This window comes from Arvicola amphibius, chromosome 10, assembly GCF_903992535.2.
Source record: "Arvicola amphibius chromosome 10, mArvAmp1.2, whole genome shotgun sequence".
Classification (NCBI taxonomy): domain Eukaryota; kingdom Metazoa; phylum Chordata; class Mammalia; order Rodentia; family Cricetidae; genus Arvicola; species Arvicola amphibius.
The window spans coordinates 101,656,286-101,674,144 of record NC_052056.1 but is presented as its reverse complement, the minus strand read 5'-3'; the positions used below and the strand labels follow the sequence as shown (position 1 = coordinate 101,674,144).

Here is a 17,859-nt window from a genome sequence, read left to right as displayed (position 1 = left end):
TAAGACAATAAAATTTATTTATTGATAATACAACAAAACTTGCTATGTGTACTAATGATACAATAAAATATGTGACGTGTGAAAGTTATTACAATTATATAGATCAAATATTTCCCTTCTCGTCTGACCCCTGAGGTGCCTCCTTCAAATGGCCCCAGCCTGTGGAGGCCAATTATAGGGAACCACGGGGCTGCTGCCTTGGGGGGATGGGACTGGGGATATCCGGATGACATTTAGACGGTGTCGCTGAGTGGAGTGGGCCCTGGAGGAATCCTGATGTCTGGCTTCCCCACCAGAGCCCCTGCATGTGTTCCCGCTCCCAGGAGCATGGTGTGGTGATTCCATTCCACTCCTTCTGGAAGAGTCTGGGTTCTTCTAGTTCCTGTGGAAGGCGTCCTCTCTCCTTTTCCTCAGCGGTTCTTAATGTTGGCATAGAGTGTCTCCCTCAGGCACAGGGATCTGGGGGAAAAGGGAGCCATGCCAGTCTTCATACATGCAGTTCTTCAGGCATGATCAAGAGCTATGTCCAAGTTAATCCTAATTAGAGGTCAGAACATTTGAAATGGGAACTTATCTCAAACCTTTCTTTCATTTGTCTGTTTGTTCTGTGGTGCCCAGGGTCAGACCCCAAGGCTCCTGTATGATGGCCGAGTGCCCTACCACAGAGCCACCCCAGCTTGCGACCCTTCATTCTTGGTTGTTATCATTGTTTGGGAGAGTGTGTGCATTGGTGGTGGTGGTGGTGGGCTGTCCATGTGAGTGCAATGCCAGAGGAGGCCAGAAGAGGGCATCAGATTCCTGGTCACAACCCACTATGTGCCATTGTGTCAGCTGCAAGAACAGTGGGTGCTATCTCCAGATGAGCTGTCTGTCTCTGAGCCCTGCTGCTGTTTTGGGGCAGGCATTCCTATGGCTGGCCTGGAGTGTACTATTCAGATCAGGTGGATCTTGAACAGTTAGTGAGCCTCCTGCCTCTGCCTCCCAGGTGCTGAGGTTACGGTTTTCACAATCATGCCTGGTTGACTCTTGGGTTTTAACCCCTAAACCAGAAGTATCATTTTCAAGTGTGATCTCCAGACCAGCTGACCTAGATTCCCAGAGTCATCCAGCCGCCTACTGTGGGCCCAGGACTCTACTTGACAGCAAAGGCCAGAGGCGAGTCTGCTCGTGGTGTGGACTAGATTCTCAGAGTATGGCTCTGGAATAATCCACACTCTGCTTCTCTTCACTCATTTGTTTTAAATTTTTATCGCCATTTACTTATGGGGCAGGTGTGTGCCACAGCGTGACTGTGGAGGTCAGAGGACAATTGGCAGGAGTTGGTTCTTTCCTTCTACCATGTGGGGCCCAGGGATAGAACTTACATGGCAGCAAGTGCCTTTACCTGCTGAGCTATCCTGCTGGCCATTGAGTCGTGTGTGTGTGTGTGTGTGTGTGTGTGTGTGTGTGTGTGTGTGTGTGTGAAAGAGAGAGAGAGAGAGAGAGAGAGAGAGAGAGAGGGAGGGAGGGAGGTCCTTGGGTACCATTCATTCACTTTTTCACTTTTAAAAAAAGATTTACTCACTTTTTATTTCATGTGTATGGGTGTTTCACCTGCACACATGTCTGTGCACCCTGGGCATGCAGTACTCTTAGAGACCACATGAGGACATTGGATCCTCTGGAATTGGAATTATGAATGGTTGTGAGGCACCTTGTGGGTTCTTGGAACCAAACTTGGGTAGCCTGAAAGAGTAGCAGGTGCTCTTGACTGCTGAGCCACCTCTGCAGCCCCCAACTGATTTTTGGGACTGTCTCTCATTGTCCTAGCTCTCGCCAGTTTATCAGGCTGGTCATCCAGCCAGGCCCAGGAGTCTAGCGGTCTGCTCCCCAGTACTGGGATTACAGGCACATGCCACAGTACCGGGCTGTATTTGACATGGGTTCTGGGCATCAGGGCCTCATGCTTGCAGGACAGGCGCTTTGCTGACTCATCTGTATCTCTCCTCCTCGGCCTTTGAAGGTCAGACACCCTCACGGCTCCAGTCCCTTGCTGCATCCTGGTCAACCCTTGGATGAACATCCTGACACCATAGACAGAGCCACACGGCCACGCCTCACCCCTTGTGATGGTCTGAAGCCATGGGAGAAAATAAACCTTCTCTTCTGTTCCTTCCATGAAGTATGACCGGAGTGTCCCCAAAGTAACTAACAAAGGTGGCCCTGAAAACTTAACCACAAATTCAAGTGCAAAAATGTAGCTGGTGACCGGGGCAATGTCTCCGTAGATGAGCTTGCTACACAAGTATGGGGATGGAGTTTGGAACCCCAGAACCCACAGAAAAGTCAAGCATGCCTGGCAGCCACCTGCAACCCTGATACACAGTAGGTACAAGGATCTGTGGAGAACGTGAGCTAAGGAGATTCCTGCCAGTGGTGAGCTCTGGGCTCAACAAGACTCCACCCCAATAAATAAAGAGGACAGCCATCGAGGAAGAAGCTCAGCATTAACAGCTGGCCCCCACCCCAAATGTGTACCACCCATACACACATACGCACACCACACATAAACACACTCAGAAAACATGAAAGGCGAGTGCAAATTATGGAGGGATGGAATTGTAGAGCTCAGAACACACATGGTGAACAGAAATCCATATTTCCTCGAGCACATTTGGACACAGTTGCTTGAAGTACAAGTATTTCTACCCATTTCAAATCTTTGGGACAAAAATGGTCATTTCCAAAGTCAGCTGACTGGCCTCCTGGGTTCATACCCTGTCTCGCCAAGATCGTGCCTCCTGCTTGTCATCTCTGTGTTCGCAGTGATGGGGTGAGTCCCGCTGCGTGTGTGACTGGGTTTTCTCATAGTACAGAGGTTAAGTGTGGGATGCAGTGTGTCAAGTGTGTATGCGGGTTCTGTACCTTTCCTAACTAGACCACAGACAGATGGACACACTTTAAAACACACCAAGGACAGGCCTGGTAGTGGTGGCACTTGCCTTTAATCCTAGCACTCAGGAGAAAGAGGCTGGTGAATCTCTGTGAGTTCAAGATCAGTCTGGTATATAGAATGAGTTCCCAGGACAGCCAAGTCTACACAGAGAAACTTTGTCTCAAAAAACCAAACCAAACCAAACCAAAACAAAACAAAACAAAAAGACACCAAGGACATACCTATGTCAGGTCAATGACCTCAGGACTCTGATCCTAGAGTTCTAAGATAGGTTGGTGCGATCTCGTACCCACACCCAGAGCTCTGGATTGTAAGCCTGGATCTGGAAGAAAAACAACGAAACCAAACAGTTCTGTGAGAAGTTCCAGATGCTGGCTCTTGTGGAAGACTCTGCCCTCAGACCCATATCCAGATGCTGGCTCTCGTGGAAGACTCTGCCCTCAGACCCATGTCCAGATGCTGGCTCTCGTGGAAGACTCTGCCCTCAGACCCATGTCCAGACGCTGGCTCTCGACTCCGCATCCTCGGACCCACCTTCCTGCTCTCCCATTCCCCGATCCCACCTCCCACATTTAACCACACTGTTCTCTCTGTCTGTCCAGCCCATCCCTCTGCGCCCCACGTGCCCCACACCCACCTCTTCACACTCCTCCCTGGACACCCAGATCCTCCAGCCCATGGACCGAAGGAACTGGAACCGCAGTTTGTGGAACATGGGGCGCTGGGCGTAGCTCTTCCCGTAGAGGAAGTAAAAAATATCTTGTTTAGGGGCCTGGTTGTCCTCCTCCATGTCATTGGCCAGGTACCTGGGGAGGGAATCAGGGTGTTGTAGGGCTCTTCACCAAGGCAGATCCAGAAGTGGGGCTGAGGGAGCATTTCATCACTGGACGGCATCAGCCCTGCCCAGTGTGAAGGGAGAGCCAGTCCACTGTGGACAGGAGCCTGCCACATGGAGCAGAAGAATCAAGCATCTACAGAGCCCAATGCTGTCCTTGGTGTTCTCGACACGAGATGGCCTCAGGATTCCCGTCTCCATCCTTTCCCTCTTCCCCGGTTTGTGTCCAATGGCTGACACAATCAACATTTCTGAGTTCTCTACTTCAATTGCCTCATGGTATAGACAACACACTTTGTAGGACTTGTTGGACGAACTGGAGAGCAAATGAATGAATGAGTGAACAAATGAAAGAGGTAGTCAAGGCACAATTTAACACTGATAAGGTCATTGACTGGGTAGTATAACCTAACCACTCCCAACACAAACAGAATTAAAGTTTCCCAAGAATGACAGAATTTTTGAGAAGCCCCCGTTCAACAGGTGTACTGTAGTAGGACTCAGGAAAAAGAGGGGGCAACACCAAAGACTATAACCCTAAATATCCTGTCATGGTGGTGATCTATTGCAACACTGCTGGAGGCAAAAGCCGGAAGATTAAGGAAAGCAGCCAAGGGGTCTTTCACCCACTTTTTGTTTGATTTGAATTGTCCTCCTATATTGCCCAAGTTGGCACCGAATGCCTGAGCTCAAGAGATCCTTCCACCTGAGTCTCCGGAGCTGCAGGAGGCTCCTCATCACACTGATTGGTCTCAGGGTTTCAGAGTTTGGACCAATTTTAGGGGGGTGAAGTGTCTCCAGGCACACAACTGTGAGACACGCACACAGAAAACACAGGGTCAAAATGAGGAAAGGGAATTAGGAAGGGGCCAGCCAGGAAAGGAGGAGGTATGAGGGTGATGGGGGAGCCAACTTGGAGAGTACCTGGACAGAGGTCAGAGTTCACACTGGGCACTCCAGCCTCAGGAGGAGAGTGATATCTGGTGCAGTTTTCTGGAAGCCTGGGAGGGAGTTGCCTGTGTTTTCTTACAAAACAAACGCACTAGACTGGGACAGGCTGGCAAAGGAAAGCAGCAGGGGTTATCTTACTCAGGACTGGAGCTGTACCGGCAGGCCTGAGATGGACCATGGGATCCAGGGGAGAAGGGGGTATGCATGGTGTGTGGTGCTTTCAGCACAGAGGGAGACAGTCAGTAAAGGAAGCGCAGCACCTCAGTCCTTGGGGACACTTCTACTCCATCTTTCTCTCCCCCCAGGAGGGTTCTGTGTGTTAGAATGCCGCCACATAGAGTCATGCCCTCTCTTCTGTGCACACAGACACGAGCGAGCAGCCCTCTGAGAGGCCATCTTGAATCTCTAGCTGTCAAGTACCCAGAGTTTTCAGTTCTCTAAGTGAGGTTACAGGCTCTCTGCTGGTAGGCACATATCTCTAGGGCTACCCAGAGAAACACTGTCTCAAACACCAAACCAAAACAAATGGGAAAAAAGAAGGAGGAGGAAAGGGAAAGCAAGAAGAAGGCGGAAGAGAAGAAACAGAAACAGCAGCAACCACTTCCAAATCACCTGCCCCCTTTGAGCTCCAAATCCCAGATCTTTCCTGTTTCCTCTTGCTTTGTTGCGTTCTTTATTTTATTGCTTTATCTGTGCATGGGTGTTTTCCCTGCTTGTATGCTTGTGTACCATGTGCATGCCCAGTGACCAAGGAGGCAAGAAGAAGGTTTCATAGTCCTTGGAACTACACTTATAGACAGCTGTGAGCTGTCGGGCGAACGCTGGGAACCAAATCCACGCCTTTAACTTCTGAGCCACCTCTCCAGCCTCTTATTCTCGTTTTTAGTGTGCGTGTGTGAGTGTGCACACGTATGTGTGTATGTGTGGAGTGCATGTGTGTGTGTGTGCATGCTGCATGTATACATGTGGGTATGTAGGTGCATGTTTGTGCATGTGTGCCTCTGCGGAGGCCAGAAGTGAACATTAGGTATTGAGCTACGGGAACCATCCATCTTGTTTTTATCTAGAGCCTCTCCCTGGGACACAAGTCTTGCCAATAAGTCTAGGCTGGCTGGGGAGTGAGACCCAGGGATCCTGAGGTCTCTTACCCCAAGCATTAGGACAACAACCACATGTCACTACCCCTGGCTTTTCATTTGGGCTCTGGAGATCTGAACCCAGGTCCTTATGAACGTATGGCAAATGCTTTACCGACTGAGCCATCTCTCCAGTCCCTTGCTTGGTTTTTTGTTGTTGTTGTTTGTTTTTTGTTTTTTTGTTTTTTCGAGACAGGGTTTCTCTGCAGCTTTAGAGCCTGTCCTGGAGCTAGCTCTTGTAGACCAGGCTGGTCTCGAACTCACAGAGATCCGCCTGCCTCTGCCTCCCGAGTGCTGGGATTAAAGGCGTGCGCCACCACCGCCCGGCCCCTTGCTTGGTTTTAAAAATAAACATTAGCTTCCCAGCCCCCACATGGTGGCTCGCAACTGTCTGTGAATCTAGTTCCACGGGATCCAACACCCTCACACATATATGAAGGCAAAAACACCAACGCATATAAAATAAATAAATAAATAAATAAATAAATAAATAAAAACATTAGCTTGTTTTCCCTCATAAAGCTACAAAACCAGGCATAGGAGGGGTGAAAAGTCAGAGGCCCACTTCTCCTGACCCAACATCCAGGGCAGGGAACAGTGGCCAACAGGAGGGGGCAAAATACTCACAGAGCCAGGAAGAAGTGGATGGGCCTATACTGCCAGGAGAAGAGCCCGGCGCGGCTGAAATAAGCTATGACCATAGACAGGAGGTACTGAAGGAGAGAGCAGACAGGAGAGGAGCCATCACACCCTGGAGAGGAAGACCATAGGGACAGGGGACGGGGGCTGAGGGGGCGTGAGGCTCAGAGAGGAGTCCCGAGGTTTGGGTGCCTGCTGGTGTGGGGAAGGGAGGGTGAAAGGGGCCTTCAGGAAGGCATGGCTAGCTCCGGGTCAGTTCTGAGGGAGGACTTAGGACAACTGGGACAGGAGGACTTTGCCCGGCGGGAACAAAGGGTCTCAGAGAACTGTGGGAGAGAAGAAGCAATTCCCAGGGTAAGATGGTGACTGTGGGGCTCAGACCCCAGTGAGGCAAGGGTCTCCTGTCCACTCTGTAAGACACTGCCAGGCCCTGAAGAGAGACACTGGCAGGATATCGAGGGTCAGGATCGTGTGACTTCTGGTGGCTCTGGGTTGGGACAGAGGCCAGTGGTCAGGGAGGTCCCTCCCCAGGCAGGACAGGATCTGGAGCCCAGCTTGGCACACCTTATCAGACACTCTCAGCGTCTTGTCCCAGGCCAGGAATTTTTTCACCACAGGATCCTCTGTGAAGGAAGCACACGTGTCATGGTGTGAAAGGGAAGAACTTGGGGAGAGCCAGGAGAGCCGCCTCCCTGGGGGACAGCCAGGAGAACCCACCCCCTGGGGGAAGGCTCAGGTCAGAAGCCTGCCTCTGAGCTCCATCCGCATCCCAGCATGTGTCAAGACACCATGACATCCTCTCATTACAGCAAATGCACACCATGCACACCGTCACAGGCCAGAAGCACTTAGGCCGACTGTCTGGTGTGATGTCATATGACAGTGGGAACTTGGCTGGGTTGCCCTTGTGTGGGCAAAGATACCCAGCTCAGCAAAGCCGGGAAGAGGTAAGTTACTATCCTCTTCCTCACCTCCATGTGAACCTTTGTCAACTCTAGCCTAAGCCCCTGCCACCTATGGGTCCCTGAGAGTCAACTGAGCTTGAGCCTCCCAGGCAGACCACTCTGGACTGGGAGGGCAGCTTTCCCACGGAGAAGGAGGTTGACTAGAAGCTTCCTCCTTCGCCTAAGGAGGGAGCCATGCAGTGTCACCTACCCAGCATCCTGGTGAAGACCTTGTGGTGTTCAGGCCTCACCATAGACGCGCGCCTCCTCTTCAGCGTCATCCTGAGCCCACACAGTGTCTCCACAGACCACACCGGCTCAGGCTCAGGGTCCAGTAGCTCTGCCAGGTCATCCTCAGAATCCGATGACAAGTTCCTCTTCCTCTTTGGGCTGGTGGGTGGAGGCTGGGAGTTGGCCTCCACCCTTAGTTCTAAGTGAAGAAACCATACCCCAGCGTGAAGCTCAGGCTTTGGTGAATCTCAGCCCTGCCCCTTGATACCCCAAACACTCCAAACCTTTTCAGCTACTGCCTTTCTCCAAACCCTCTGGGGTGATGGCCACCTGCACCTCACCTTGTCCGCACCCCCCTCCCCATTCCTTAAGCCTCTTCCTCATCAGAGACAAATAGTCCCCATACGAAGGAAGTCTCTTAATACGTCCCTTCTTCTCTGTCCTGTCTCTGACTCTTGGTGCCTAACCCCTTCCTTGTACTGCAGGTTTTTAGTCCATGTGTGTCTGACTCCCTGTCCTCCCTACCCCCAACCTGCCTCCTGGGCCTCCCTCCTTCCTTCTGTGCCCTTCCTCCTTGCCATCACCCTCTCACATCTCTCCTCACCCAGTCCCCTCACCTGCTGGTCCTGAGATCTCCCCATGCGTCAGCACCCCAGGTGAGGGCCTGGTGATGCCAGGCTGAGTACTCTGTCCCTCAGAACACAATGACAGTTGGCCAGCGGTCACGATTCTCCCAACCTGTTTCCTCCCTTCCACAAATCCCAGACTTTGGTCTATTCCGCCCTCCTCCTGGACTCTCGCGGGATCCAGGCCTGATGCCCCTTCCCTAGTCTGAGGAGATCTCAAGAGTGGAGCTCTGAGAAGACACTGTCGTCTTTTGGGTTGCCTAGCCCCACAGAGTGTGCCCTTCATATGAGGAGTGCGGGAGCCCGTGACGTCGTCAGCTTTTCAACCTGAAAACCAGCTTGAAAGAAAGCTTTGCAATTTACAGATTAGTAAATCCACTTTCTCTCACAATCTGGGGTTGACATGTCTCTGGCCACTGACCTAGTCTCCTTTCATGAACAAAACCATCTTCCAAGTCTGGGTCCTGCTTTCCTCTTTGTGTACTGGGTGAGGGATGCCTCGGTCATCAAGAGTGATTGGTGTACAACCAAAAGGACCTGAGTTCAAATCTCAGCAACCACACAAGCCAGACACAGTGACCCAGGTGTAGTGTGTGTGTGTGTGTGTGTGTGTGTGTGTGTGTGTGCGCGCGCGCACGCGCGCATGCACACATGTGTGTGGTGCAGGAGGGAACAGCAGAATCCCCGGGTTTCGGCTGCTAGCCTAGCTAAGATATGAGAAATAAGGCACAGAGTGATAAAGTATACCCAGTGCCCCCTGGGCTCTTGCACACTCAAAGATCTGCATAGGTGTGAATACACACACACATGTGAAGAGAGGAAGACATGCAATGTTGACTTGTGGCTTCCCCAGAAATACCGATTTTGGGTTCTATATCAGAAGCTTCCCTGATTCTAGTCGCAGAAGCAAGAGTCCTGGCTTAACCATTGACTGATAGACATACACAGACTTGGGATGCAACAGGGATACAAAAAAAGAGCAAATCAAGGTGCTGAGATGTAGTTCAAGGACTTTCTACCAAGTCTGTTGATCTGTGTTCGATCCATGATCCATGATCCACGATCCACATGGTGGAAGGAGATAACCGACTTCCACAAACTGACTCTGACCTCCATATGTGTGCCACGGCAAGCACACATGCGCACACACTAAATAAACAAATGTCAACTTTTCATTGAAAAAGGAGTGAGGTGTCTACTAAGTGAGCAGCAAAGAGAGAGTGATCCTGAGGGAGGGTGGCCTGAGGGAAGGCTCTCTTTGCTGAGTAGAGGACTGGAGTCCTTCTCTGAGGAACTACAGCCCACGCCTCCTGTAACTTCCGCTGCCTATGTAAGCATGGAGACCCGGGAGGGAGGGAGGCTTCGGCAGGGTGACCCCCTCTCATTCCCCACACCCTGTTGGGTCTGCAGCTCTGGCCTTGCCCTTGACCTTGGTGAGTGGTTGTCCCCGACTACTAAGGGAAGCATATTGTTCTGTGACACCTCCCAATACCCAGTGAGACCCTTGGAGCAGAGTGGGGTCAGGGACGGAGCAGCTGGGCTTCTGCTACTTCTGCCCACAGTGGGGTCTCAGGGTCCAGATTTTCTGTCCCAGATGGTCACATTTACCAAATGGGGCAAATACGGGAAGTAGCGGCTGGAGTGTGGCTCAGCCCTTAAAGCATTTCCCACACAAGGGTGAGGCCTGTAGTGAAACCCCCAGCCACCTCCCACAACAAGCCAGTGGGTGTGGCCACCTGTCTGTAAACCCATTACTCAGAAGTGGAGCCTGGAGAATCCCACAGGCTGGCTGGGCTAGCGGTGCACTCTCGGTTCAAGGGACTCTGAATAAATGGAGTGTAATTGAGGAAGACATCTAATGTCAACCTCTGGTCTCCACATGCATTCTCTCATACATGTCTGTGCACCCATATACATACTCACCCACATATGAACATGCACACACATGCATGAACACCACGCACACATGAAAAAATTAATTTCCTTAACTGTAGAAAAATAGCACTTTTAGGAAATCAGACCCAGAGAGAGACAGAGATAGGCAGACAGACAGACAGACCGACAGACACAGACAGAGAGAGAGAGAGAGAGAAAGAGAGAGAGAGAGAGAGAGGGGGGGAGAGAGAGAGAGAGAGAGAGAGAGAGAGAGAGAGAGAAAAGGGGGGGAATCTCACTGGCTCTAGTTCGTTGTCCAGATGCAGACTTCACAACTCAGTGAACAAAGAGGAGTCCAGGCTCAGCCTCGAGAAGCCAGTCAAGCCCCTAAGTGGAAGGCATTGAGTGGGGTCTCAGCATCTGGAGGCCACAGGTCAGAGTAGGGAGGAGCAAGGTGCCCCAGGCACAGCCTTCCACCGAGAGCATGAATGGTAAAGTAGAAGCCGGGACTGGGAACCAAGGCAAACACCACTCAGAGCTTCACTTGGCTCTTCAGGGCATCCAAACACAAGGCTGCCACCGGAGGTGTGGTTCTCTTTCATCTCCTTGTCACTTAAATTTATGGGGCTGGAGAGATAGCTCAGTGGTTAAGAGCACTGACTGCTCTTCCAGTGGTCCTGAGTTCAATTCCCAGCAACCACATGGTGGCTCACAACCATCTGTAACTTTAGTACCAGGAGGATCTGAAGCCCTCTTCTGGTCTCCAAGAGTACTGCACGCATGTGTGTAGTCACACTTGCAGGCTAAACACACATGCATACAAAATAAATCCTTTTTACTTATGTTTCGCAACACACGTGTGGATAAACATCTATATGCATGTAGACAAAGACATCAGGTCTTCCTCAGCTGCTCTCCACTTTATTAAACATTTAAAGTTTATTTTATTTGGGGCAGGGTTGGGCAGGAGAAGAAGCCAGAGGCAGCCTTCTGGAGTTATCACTCTGGTTCTGCGTCACAGGGCTCGATCTCAAACGGTCAGATCCGGCAACAGGTGCCTTTGCCCATTGAGCCATCTCACCAATCCTCCACCTTGTTTTTTTTAAAATCTATTTATTATGTATAGTGTTCTGCCTGCATGTCTGCTTGTATGCCAGAAGAGGGCACTCATTACAGATGGTTGTGAGCCACCATGTGGTTGCTGGGAATTGAACTCAGGACCTCTGGAAGAGCAGCCAGTGCTCTTAATCTCTGAGCCATCTCTCCAGCCCTCCACCTTTGGAGCCTGATGACTCATCTGGACTCACTGGTCAGCAAATGCAGGAGAGTCTCCTGACTCCACCTCCCCAGCTCAGATTACAGGCCCAAGCCACCCTACCTTCTGTCTTTCTTTTTTGTTTTGTTTTTCTGGACAGGGTTTCTCTGTGTAGCCTTGGCTACTCTAGAACTCACTCTGTAGACCAGGCTGGCCTCAAACTCACAGAGATTCATCTGCCTCTCCCTCCCGCGTGCTGGGATTAAAGGAGTACACCACCACCGCCCAGTTCTTTTGTTTTCTACATGGGTTCTGGGGATTTGAACTCAGATCCACAGGCTTGCATGACAAGCACTTTGCTCAACTGAGCCATCTTCCTAGCCCCTGGGAGAACACAGGAGCAGTCACTTCCTGGAAGTCACATGGAGAAATTCCAATCATGTGCAGGAGGGGTCCCGACAGTGGATGGACTGAGGAGCCAAGAGAGATGGAGGAAGCCCAGTACTTACGACGGAAGAAAGCGAATTTAGATGGCATGGCACGCAGAGGCAAGCTCCAGGACCCGACCATCCGTGTGGTTACCTGCAACAGGATAACAATTTAGTTCGTGGCCTTGCTGCTGTTCTAGAGCCAGAGCACTAGGGAAGCTGATGGCGGAGAGGCTAGGGGCTGATACGGTGACATTCATACTGGCCTGTGACTGCAGGACCGAGTCCCCACATGCCTACCCTAAGAAGTCACCCAAACAAGATTCAGAATCCAATTGACCATGATAACATGCACCTACAATCCCAAGGCCTGGGATGCTGAGGCAGGAGGATTGTTGCAAGTTCCAGACCAGCCTGGGCTAGAGAATGAGACCTGTTTCAAAAACAAACAAATCATATGGGGGGGGGCAGGGTGGACAGGCTTCTTCATTGGTAAAGTCTTTACTGCCCAAATATAAGAACCTGGTTCAATCTTTAGCACCCACATTAAAAAAAAGGAAAAGCCAGGAATAGCATTTGCCTATAATCCCTTGCTGGGGAGACAGAAGCAGAAAGATCCCTAGGGTTCACTGGCTGGCCAGTCTAGCAGAATCTGCAAGCTCCAAATTCAATGAGAGACCCTTTATTAAAAGATAAGGTGGAGAGTAATTGAGGAAGATATATGACCTCTGGTCTACACACATGCACACACACACACACACACACACACACACACACACGGGGGTGGGGAGTCAGTAATGAATTGATGGGTAGTCTTGAAATGAACATGTCTTTGTTTATTTTTATGTGTATGGGTGTTGTGTGTAGGTTTTTTATGTGTACGGGTATTTTGTCTGAACACCAGAAGAGGTCATTCAGATCCTATAGGAGTACAGTTATAGATGGTTGTGAGTCACAATGTGATTGCTGGGAACTGAACCCAGGACCTCTGGAAGAGCTGACAGTACTCTTAACCAGTGAGCCTCCTCTCCAGCACCCAGTGGGCATGTTCTTTAAAATAAGGATGCCAATGAAAATCCCCATGAGCTACCACTTGACACCACGAGAATGTCGGTGATAAATAAGTTGGAGAACGAAAAGCATTGGCAAGAATGCGATGAGCAGCCTACATCGCCGGCAGGATTGCAAAATGGTGCCGTCAATGTGAAAAATGGGTTGATGGCTCCTTACGACGTCAAACAAAGGATTACCAGATGATGCTTCAGTTCCACTCTGGGATGCTACCCGGTCGATCTCTACACAGGTACTTGTGCAGGAACTTGAACAGCGTCTGTCAGCAGGTTAGCAAGTATCTGTCGGCAGATTTGTGCTTAAAACAAAATGTGATCTATCCACACAGTTACGGAACCTTAGGATAAGACAAAGGGCTGGGGAGATGGCTCAATAGGTAAAGCCATTTGCAGTGACAGCTAGAGGACCTGAGTCACAGCCCCAGAGCCAAGGTCAAAAACAAAACAAACCAGCAGAGGTGGTAGCTTGTCTGGAATCCCAGTATTCCAATAGCAAGATGGGGGAAAGCAGAGGAGCCTGCCAGAAGTTCACAGACCTATAATCTGCCCTCAGGAAGCTTGCTGGCCAGCTAGCCCGGAGTACCCAGCAAAGGAACAACACAAGGCCTGCCTCGGAACAAGTGGAGCTCGAGCGCCAACTCCCCAAAGTTCTTTTCTTGACCATATGTGCATCATGGCACATGCATGCTCATACACAAATGAAAAAAATTAAAAATGAGTGAAATGTTTGTGCATACACATAATATCTACACATCAGGCACACACATCCATACCACATATCTCCCCTTGCTGCCTCTCTACTCGAAGTGCACCCTCTTGGCTTGCTTCATGACCACTGAGTTGGTCCTTAAAAATCCCATTTTATGGTCAGAACATCGGTTCTTGTGAATAGGAGATGCTGTGTGAGATAAGACAACCAATTACTCTCTGGGCTCCTCCTTTAATCGAGGTGACTGAAAGCCGGAAGACTGCCCAGTCACACAGTGATAACTGACAGCTGGAGCTGAAGGCTGGGTCTCCTGATGAGCCACTGCATCACCCATGATGGAGCATCCTTCCTAGGTGGCCTCCTCCCTTCACTCCCTCCGGGGTAAGGGCACACATTGGAATCCTTCATTCCAAGATGCAGTTTCTTCCCCCTTCTTCCCTCTAGTCTGTCATTCCATCTTGGTTAACAACTCGCTCGTTCCAATTTCCGACCGATGTCTCACGTTCCCACAGCCGGCAACGTGAAAGTCTGCCTGTACTCAAGTGCTGGGATGGGAGAGCTCTGGAACATTCTGTTTGCTCAGGGAGCCCTGGGATGGGGTCCAGCGTCTGTCCCCCCCAAATAGAGGATGGTGGCAGGTGTTGCATCTGGAGAGGTTGATGCTTACGCATGAGCTAGAGTTAAGAATCTTTACTATCAAACCAGGGAACTTGTTTGTAAGTTTATCTAACTTGCACAACATCACACATGTTCCGGGGTTTGCCTGCCCAATTTTCCATGTATCCCCACAGAAAATGTTCTATTAGTCTATAAAGGCTTGTTATTGACCTTGTCTTTTAGAGCACATGACTTTGTTAGTATTTATTTTACTTTGCAACTTTCCTTTAAAGTATTTTTGCATTGGTATGGAATATTTGTATAAGTGGATTTATAATCCATGTTCTCTGGCAACAGTGCATTACTTTCTGTCCTTGTAAAACATATTTTGTATATGGATATTTTGCCTTCATGGTTGTCTGTGCAACATGAGAATGCAGTGCCCATAGAAGTCAGAAGAGGGCACCAGAACCCCTAGGACTGGCGTTATAGCTGGTTGGGCACCACTAGGTGGGTGCTGGTAATCCAGTCTGGGTCCTCTAGGATAGCAGTCAGTGCTCTGCTGCTGAGTCATCTCTCCAACCCCAAGAGTACATATTTACATCAAGGTATATCATGACTATTAGTCCCTCAACATTATTACTTCTGGTTCCATATTTTAGGATCTTCTTTGATGTTATTAACTTGTATTACATGGTTTGAAAAAAAGATTGGACTGGGCAGTGTGGCTCAGTGGTGGAGCCCCTGCCTAGAATCCCCCAGTGAGGAGCTGGGGTGTGGCTCAGTGGTAGAGCCCCTGCCTAGAATCCCCCAGTGAGGGGCTGGGGTGTGGCTCAGTGGTAGAGCCCCTGCCTAGAATCCCCCAGTGAGGGGCTGGGGTGTGGCTCAGTGGTAGAGCCCCTGCCTAGAATCCCCCAGTGAGGGGCTGGGGTGTGGCTCAGTGGTAGAGTACCTGCTTAGAATCCTCCAGTGAGGGGCTGCGGTGTGGCTCAGTGGTAGAGCCCCTGCCTAGAATCCCCCAGTGAGGGGCTGGGGTGTGGCCTAGCAGAATTTCACTTGCCTAACATACAGGAAGTTTTGGATTCTATGCTCAGCAATGAGGTATAAATAAAAGATTAAATTTTGCTTGTTGCCATATGGTAAAAAGTTTTCCACCCTTCCCATTTTAAAGAATGCTTTCTTGAGGAAATTTACAGTAGAGATACATATTACCTCTTCGATACACATCTGGTTTTAAAATTATTATTATATAAGCTTTCTGCCCTCATTTCAAGCAAGAACTTCCTTTTCTGAAAGACTTGAGAGTCCCTTCTCGTCAAGGTAAACTCAATGAAAAAGAGTATCTCTATCTCCCTGTCACCTGGGGAATTTAATCAAGCTATGAGTCTGTCTTGGACTCAATAACTGTAACACTCTATTGAGAGCCACAACACCTAAGACCATTGAGGATCAATAGCACCGGCAGGCACAGCTGCTATCTGTTGCTACTATTGGAGGCCATATATGACAACAGCTGCCATGTGCCAGGGCCACCGGTGGGTTAAAGGCCGGGACATTAAGTCTCTAGTTTATAAAGCTGGACACAGTGGACCTCAAGGTCAGGACTGGTAGTTGAAAGCCTGTAGGCCTGCTGGTCCAGCCAGTAGACTGTGGGCACACCTGGGATGCCAGCACTGGGTGAGCTTCTCCTTGCAGAGTAGAAGGACCTCAGCCTGCTGGCTGGTGACCCTTGTTCTGTCTGTACACATGGAAATCTTTTCTTAATACAAAAAATTATATAGGCTTGAAATATCCTCATTGCAAGGAATGAATTCCTTTTCAGAAAGATCCGAGTCCCCTCTGTGCAATGTTCCTATCTCCCTGTCACCTGGGGAGTGTAGTCCAGGCCCCTCATTCAGAGATGTAACTACCTGTTTGTCACAAGGATGTGGGAGCTTTTGCTTCATGAGATAAGTACCAGCTCAAATGAGCCCCTCAGATACCAGGTGACAGCAGAAGGGACTTGAGAGAAGAAGCAGTGGAGTCCCTCCAAGTCACCCTACAGTGCCTGATGTTTCTGTCTCTGGCTAGTTCCTAATAGTTTACCTAAAATTGGCACTCCAAGGTGGCTTGCTGCTGCTTCTATGATAAAATTCTTCTGCATCAGAGAACTTTGAGTTGGCAGATTTTGTTATCAATTTTGACACCAACATCTTTATGAAGGATTATGCCAAGAACCCTGCTGCATTATTTCAGCAAGAAACTGGTGAATTGTTCATCATATTGTACTATTTGTAGGGTAAAAGGGCCAGCCAAAGAAGCCCACCCTGGCCCTGAAACCAGATCCAGTGAAAAAAAATGTTTTAGCCTCAAACCCAGAACCAAAGAAATGCACCCTGACTCTGAAACCAGTACCAAAGAAACACACTTTGTCCTGGAATAGAACCAGAGTCAGTGTAAGAACTATGCCCTGGCCCCAAAACTGGAGCCAACGAGTTTTAAAAGGCCAGTGAAAGAAACAGTTTGGCTCTGAAATTAGCCATTTCTGCCCCTGACGAACTGAACTAACCAATCAGCGAGCAGGAAAAACTAACCAATCCCTCTTCTTCCTGGGAAAATGCCGCCCCTAAGAAGCCCTATTAAGCCCTGTGCCTGGTCAGGTTCAGACTGCTCTTCTTCCACCCTGGCAGAGGCGGCCACTCTCCTGGATTCTTCTCTCCCAATAAATCTCCTGAAGGAGGTTTGGGTGAGGACCTTTCCCCAAAGCAGACATGGGGATGAACGGGCCACTTTGGCTGCGCAAGCCTTCCCCTAGCAGCCTGGAGTTGTTACAATCTGTTCCAACCTCGCACGAGAAGTCAGAAGCAGAGTTTCGCTGGGGAATCCTTCCCCTAGCAGAGCGGAGTTGCTACACTCCGGAGCACCAGAACCGAACTCCAACAACTTCAGTGGGGGAAGCCCTCTCTTGCTGGAGCAGAGCTGTTACTTTGGGGAAACCTTCCCTAGGACAGGGCTGTAAGCTGCTCTGCTCACTGTGGTCTGTGCTGTTCCCTGACTCCCGACTGCCAAAGCACTCTTCCACCTGAGCTGTAACACTCAATATTCCTGGCTCCCGATCGCCAGGATCCCTTTTCTTCTGAGCTGTGACACTTTCACCATTTGAGAACTTGTCATCATTGCCTGACCCCAGATACCGCATTACTGTTTTGTTCTTTCCACGTGTTCTTTTCTGGTTCTGTTTGTGGCGTTTTATGCATTAGTCGTGCGATCTAGAAAACCCACCAGTTGTGTTTTCTCTTCCTTCTCTGTACAGCATTGCTGGGTATTTCTTGTGCCTAGTATTTCAAGGAAGTTTGGTTAATTGAGAATGACACACAGCTTCTTTTTCCTTACGTCAGAATCTTCTTCCTTCTATTTTAAGAGTCCCAGGCCTGGGAAAGATTTGAGTCTTAAACCCGCAGGCCGTTTCTCCTGCCTCAAAGGGAGTGAAGACAAACACGAAGGTAAGAGCAGGCCTGGGGGCGGCCATTACTCTCAGAGCGCCATCTTCAAGCGGCTGGGAAGAGGTATATTCTTGCGCGATGGTCCCTAGATGCAGCGGCGCGAAGACTTCTGGGAGATAGAGTTTCTGCTCTGCTCTTAGGGAGAA

At 49.9% G+C, this 17,859-nt stretch overlaps 1 protein-coding gene across 1 annotated transcript; it reads right to left on the bottom strand.

Annotated features, from left to right (window-relative positions):
• Positions 1 to 3,197: 3,197 nt before the first annotated feature.
• LOC119825391 (speedy protein E4A-like) lies at positions 3,198 to 17,680 on the bottom strand. The gene is made up of 7 exons (XM_038346234.1): positions 17,493 to 17,680; positions 11,937 to 12,009; positions 7,652 to 7,870; positions 7,061 to 7,119; positions 6,485 to 6,570; positions 3,573 to 3,741; positions 3,198 to 3,257 (listed from the first exon to the last, which is right to left on the bottom strand). The coding sequence occupies exons 2-7, from the start codon at positions 11,995 to 11,997 to the stop codon at positions 3,198 to 3,200; spliced, it is 654 nt and encodes a 217-aa protein (XP_038202162.1). The 5' UTR covers positions 11,998 to 12,009; positions 17,493 to 17,680.
• Positions 17,681 to 17,859: the final 179 nt, after the last annotated feature.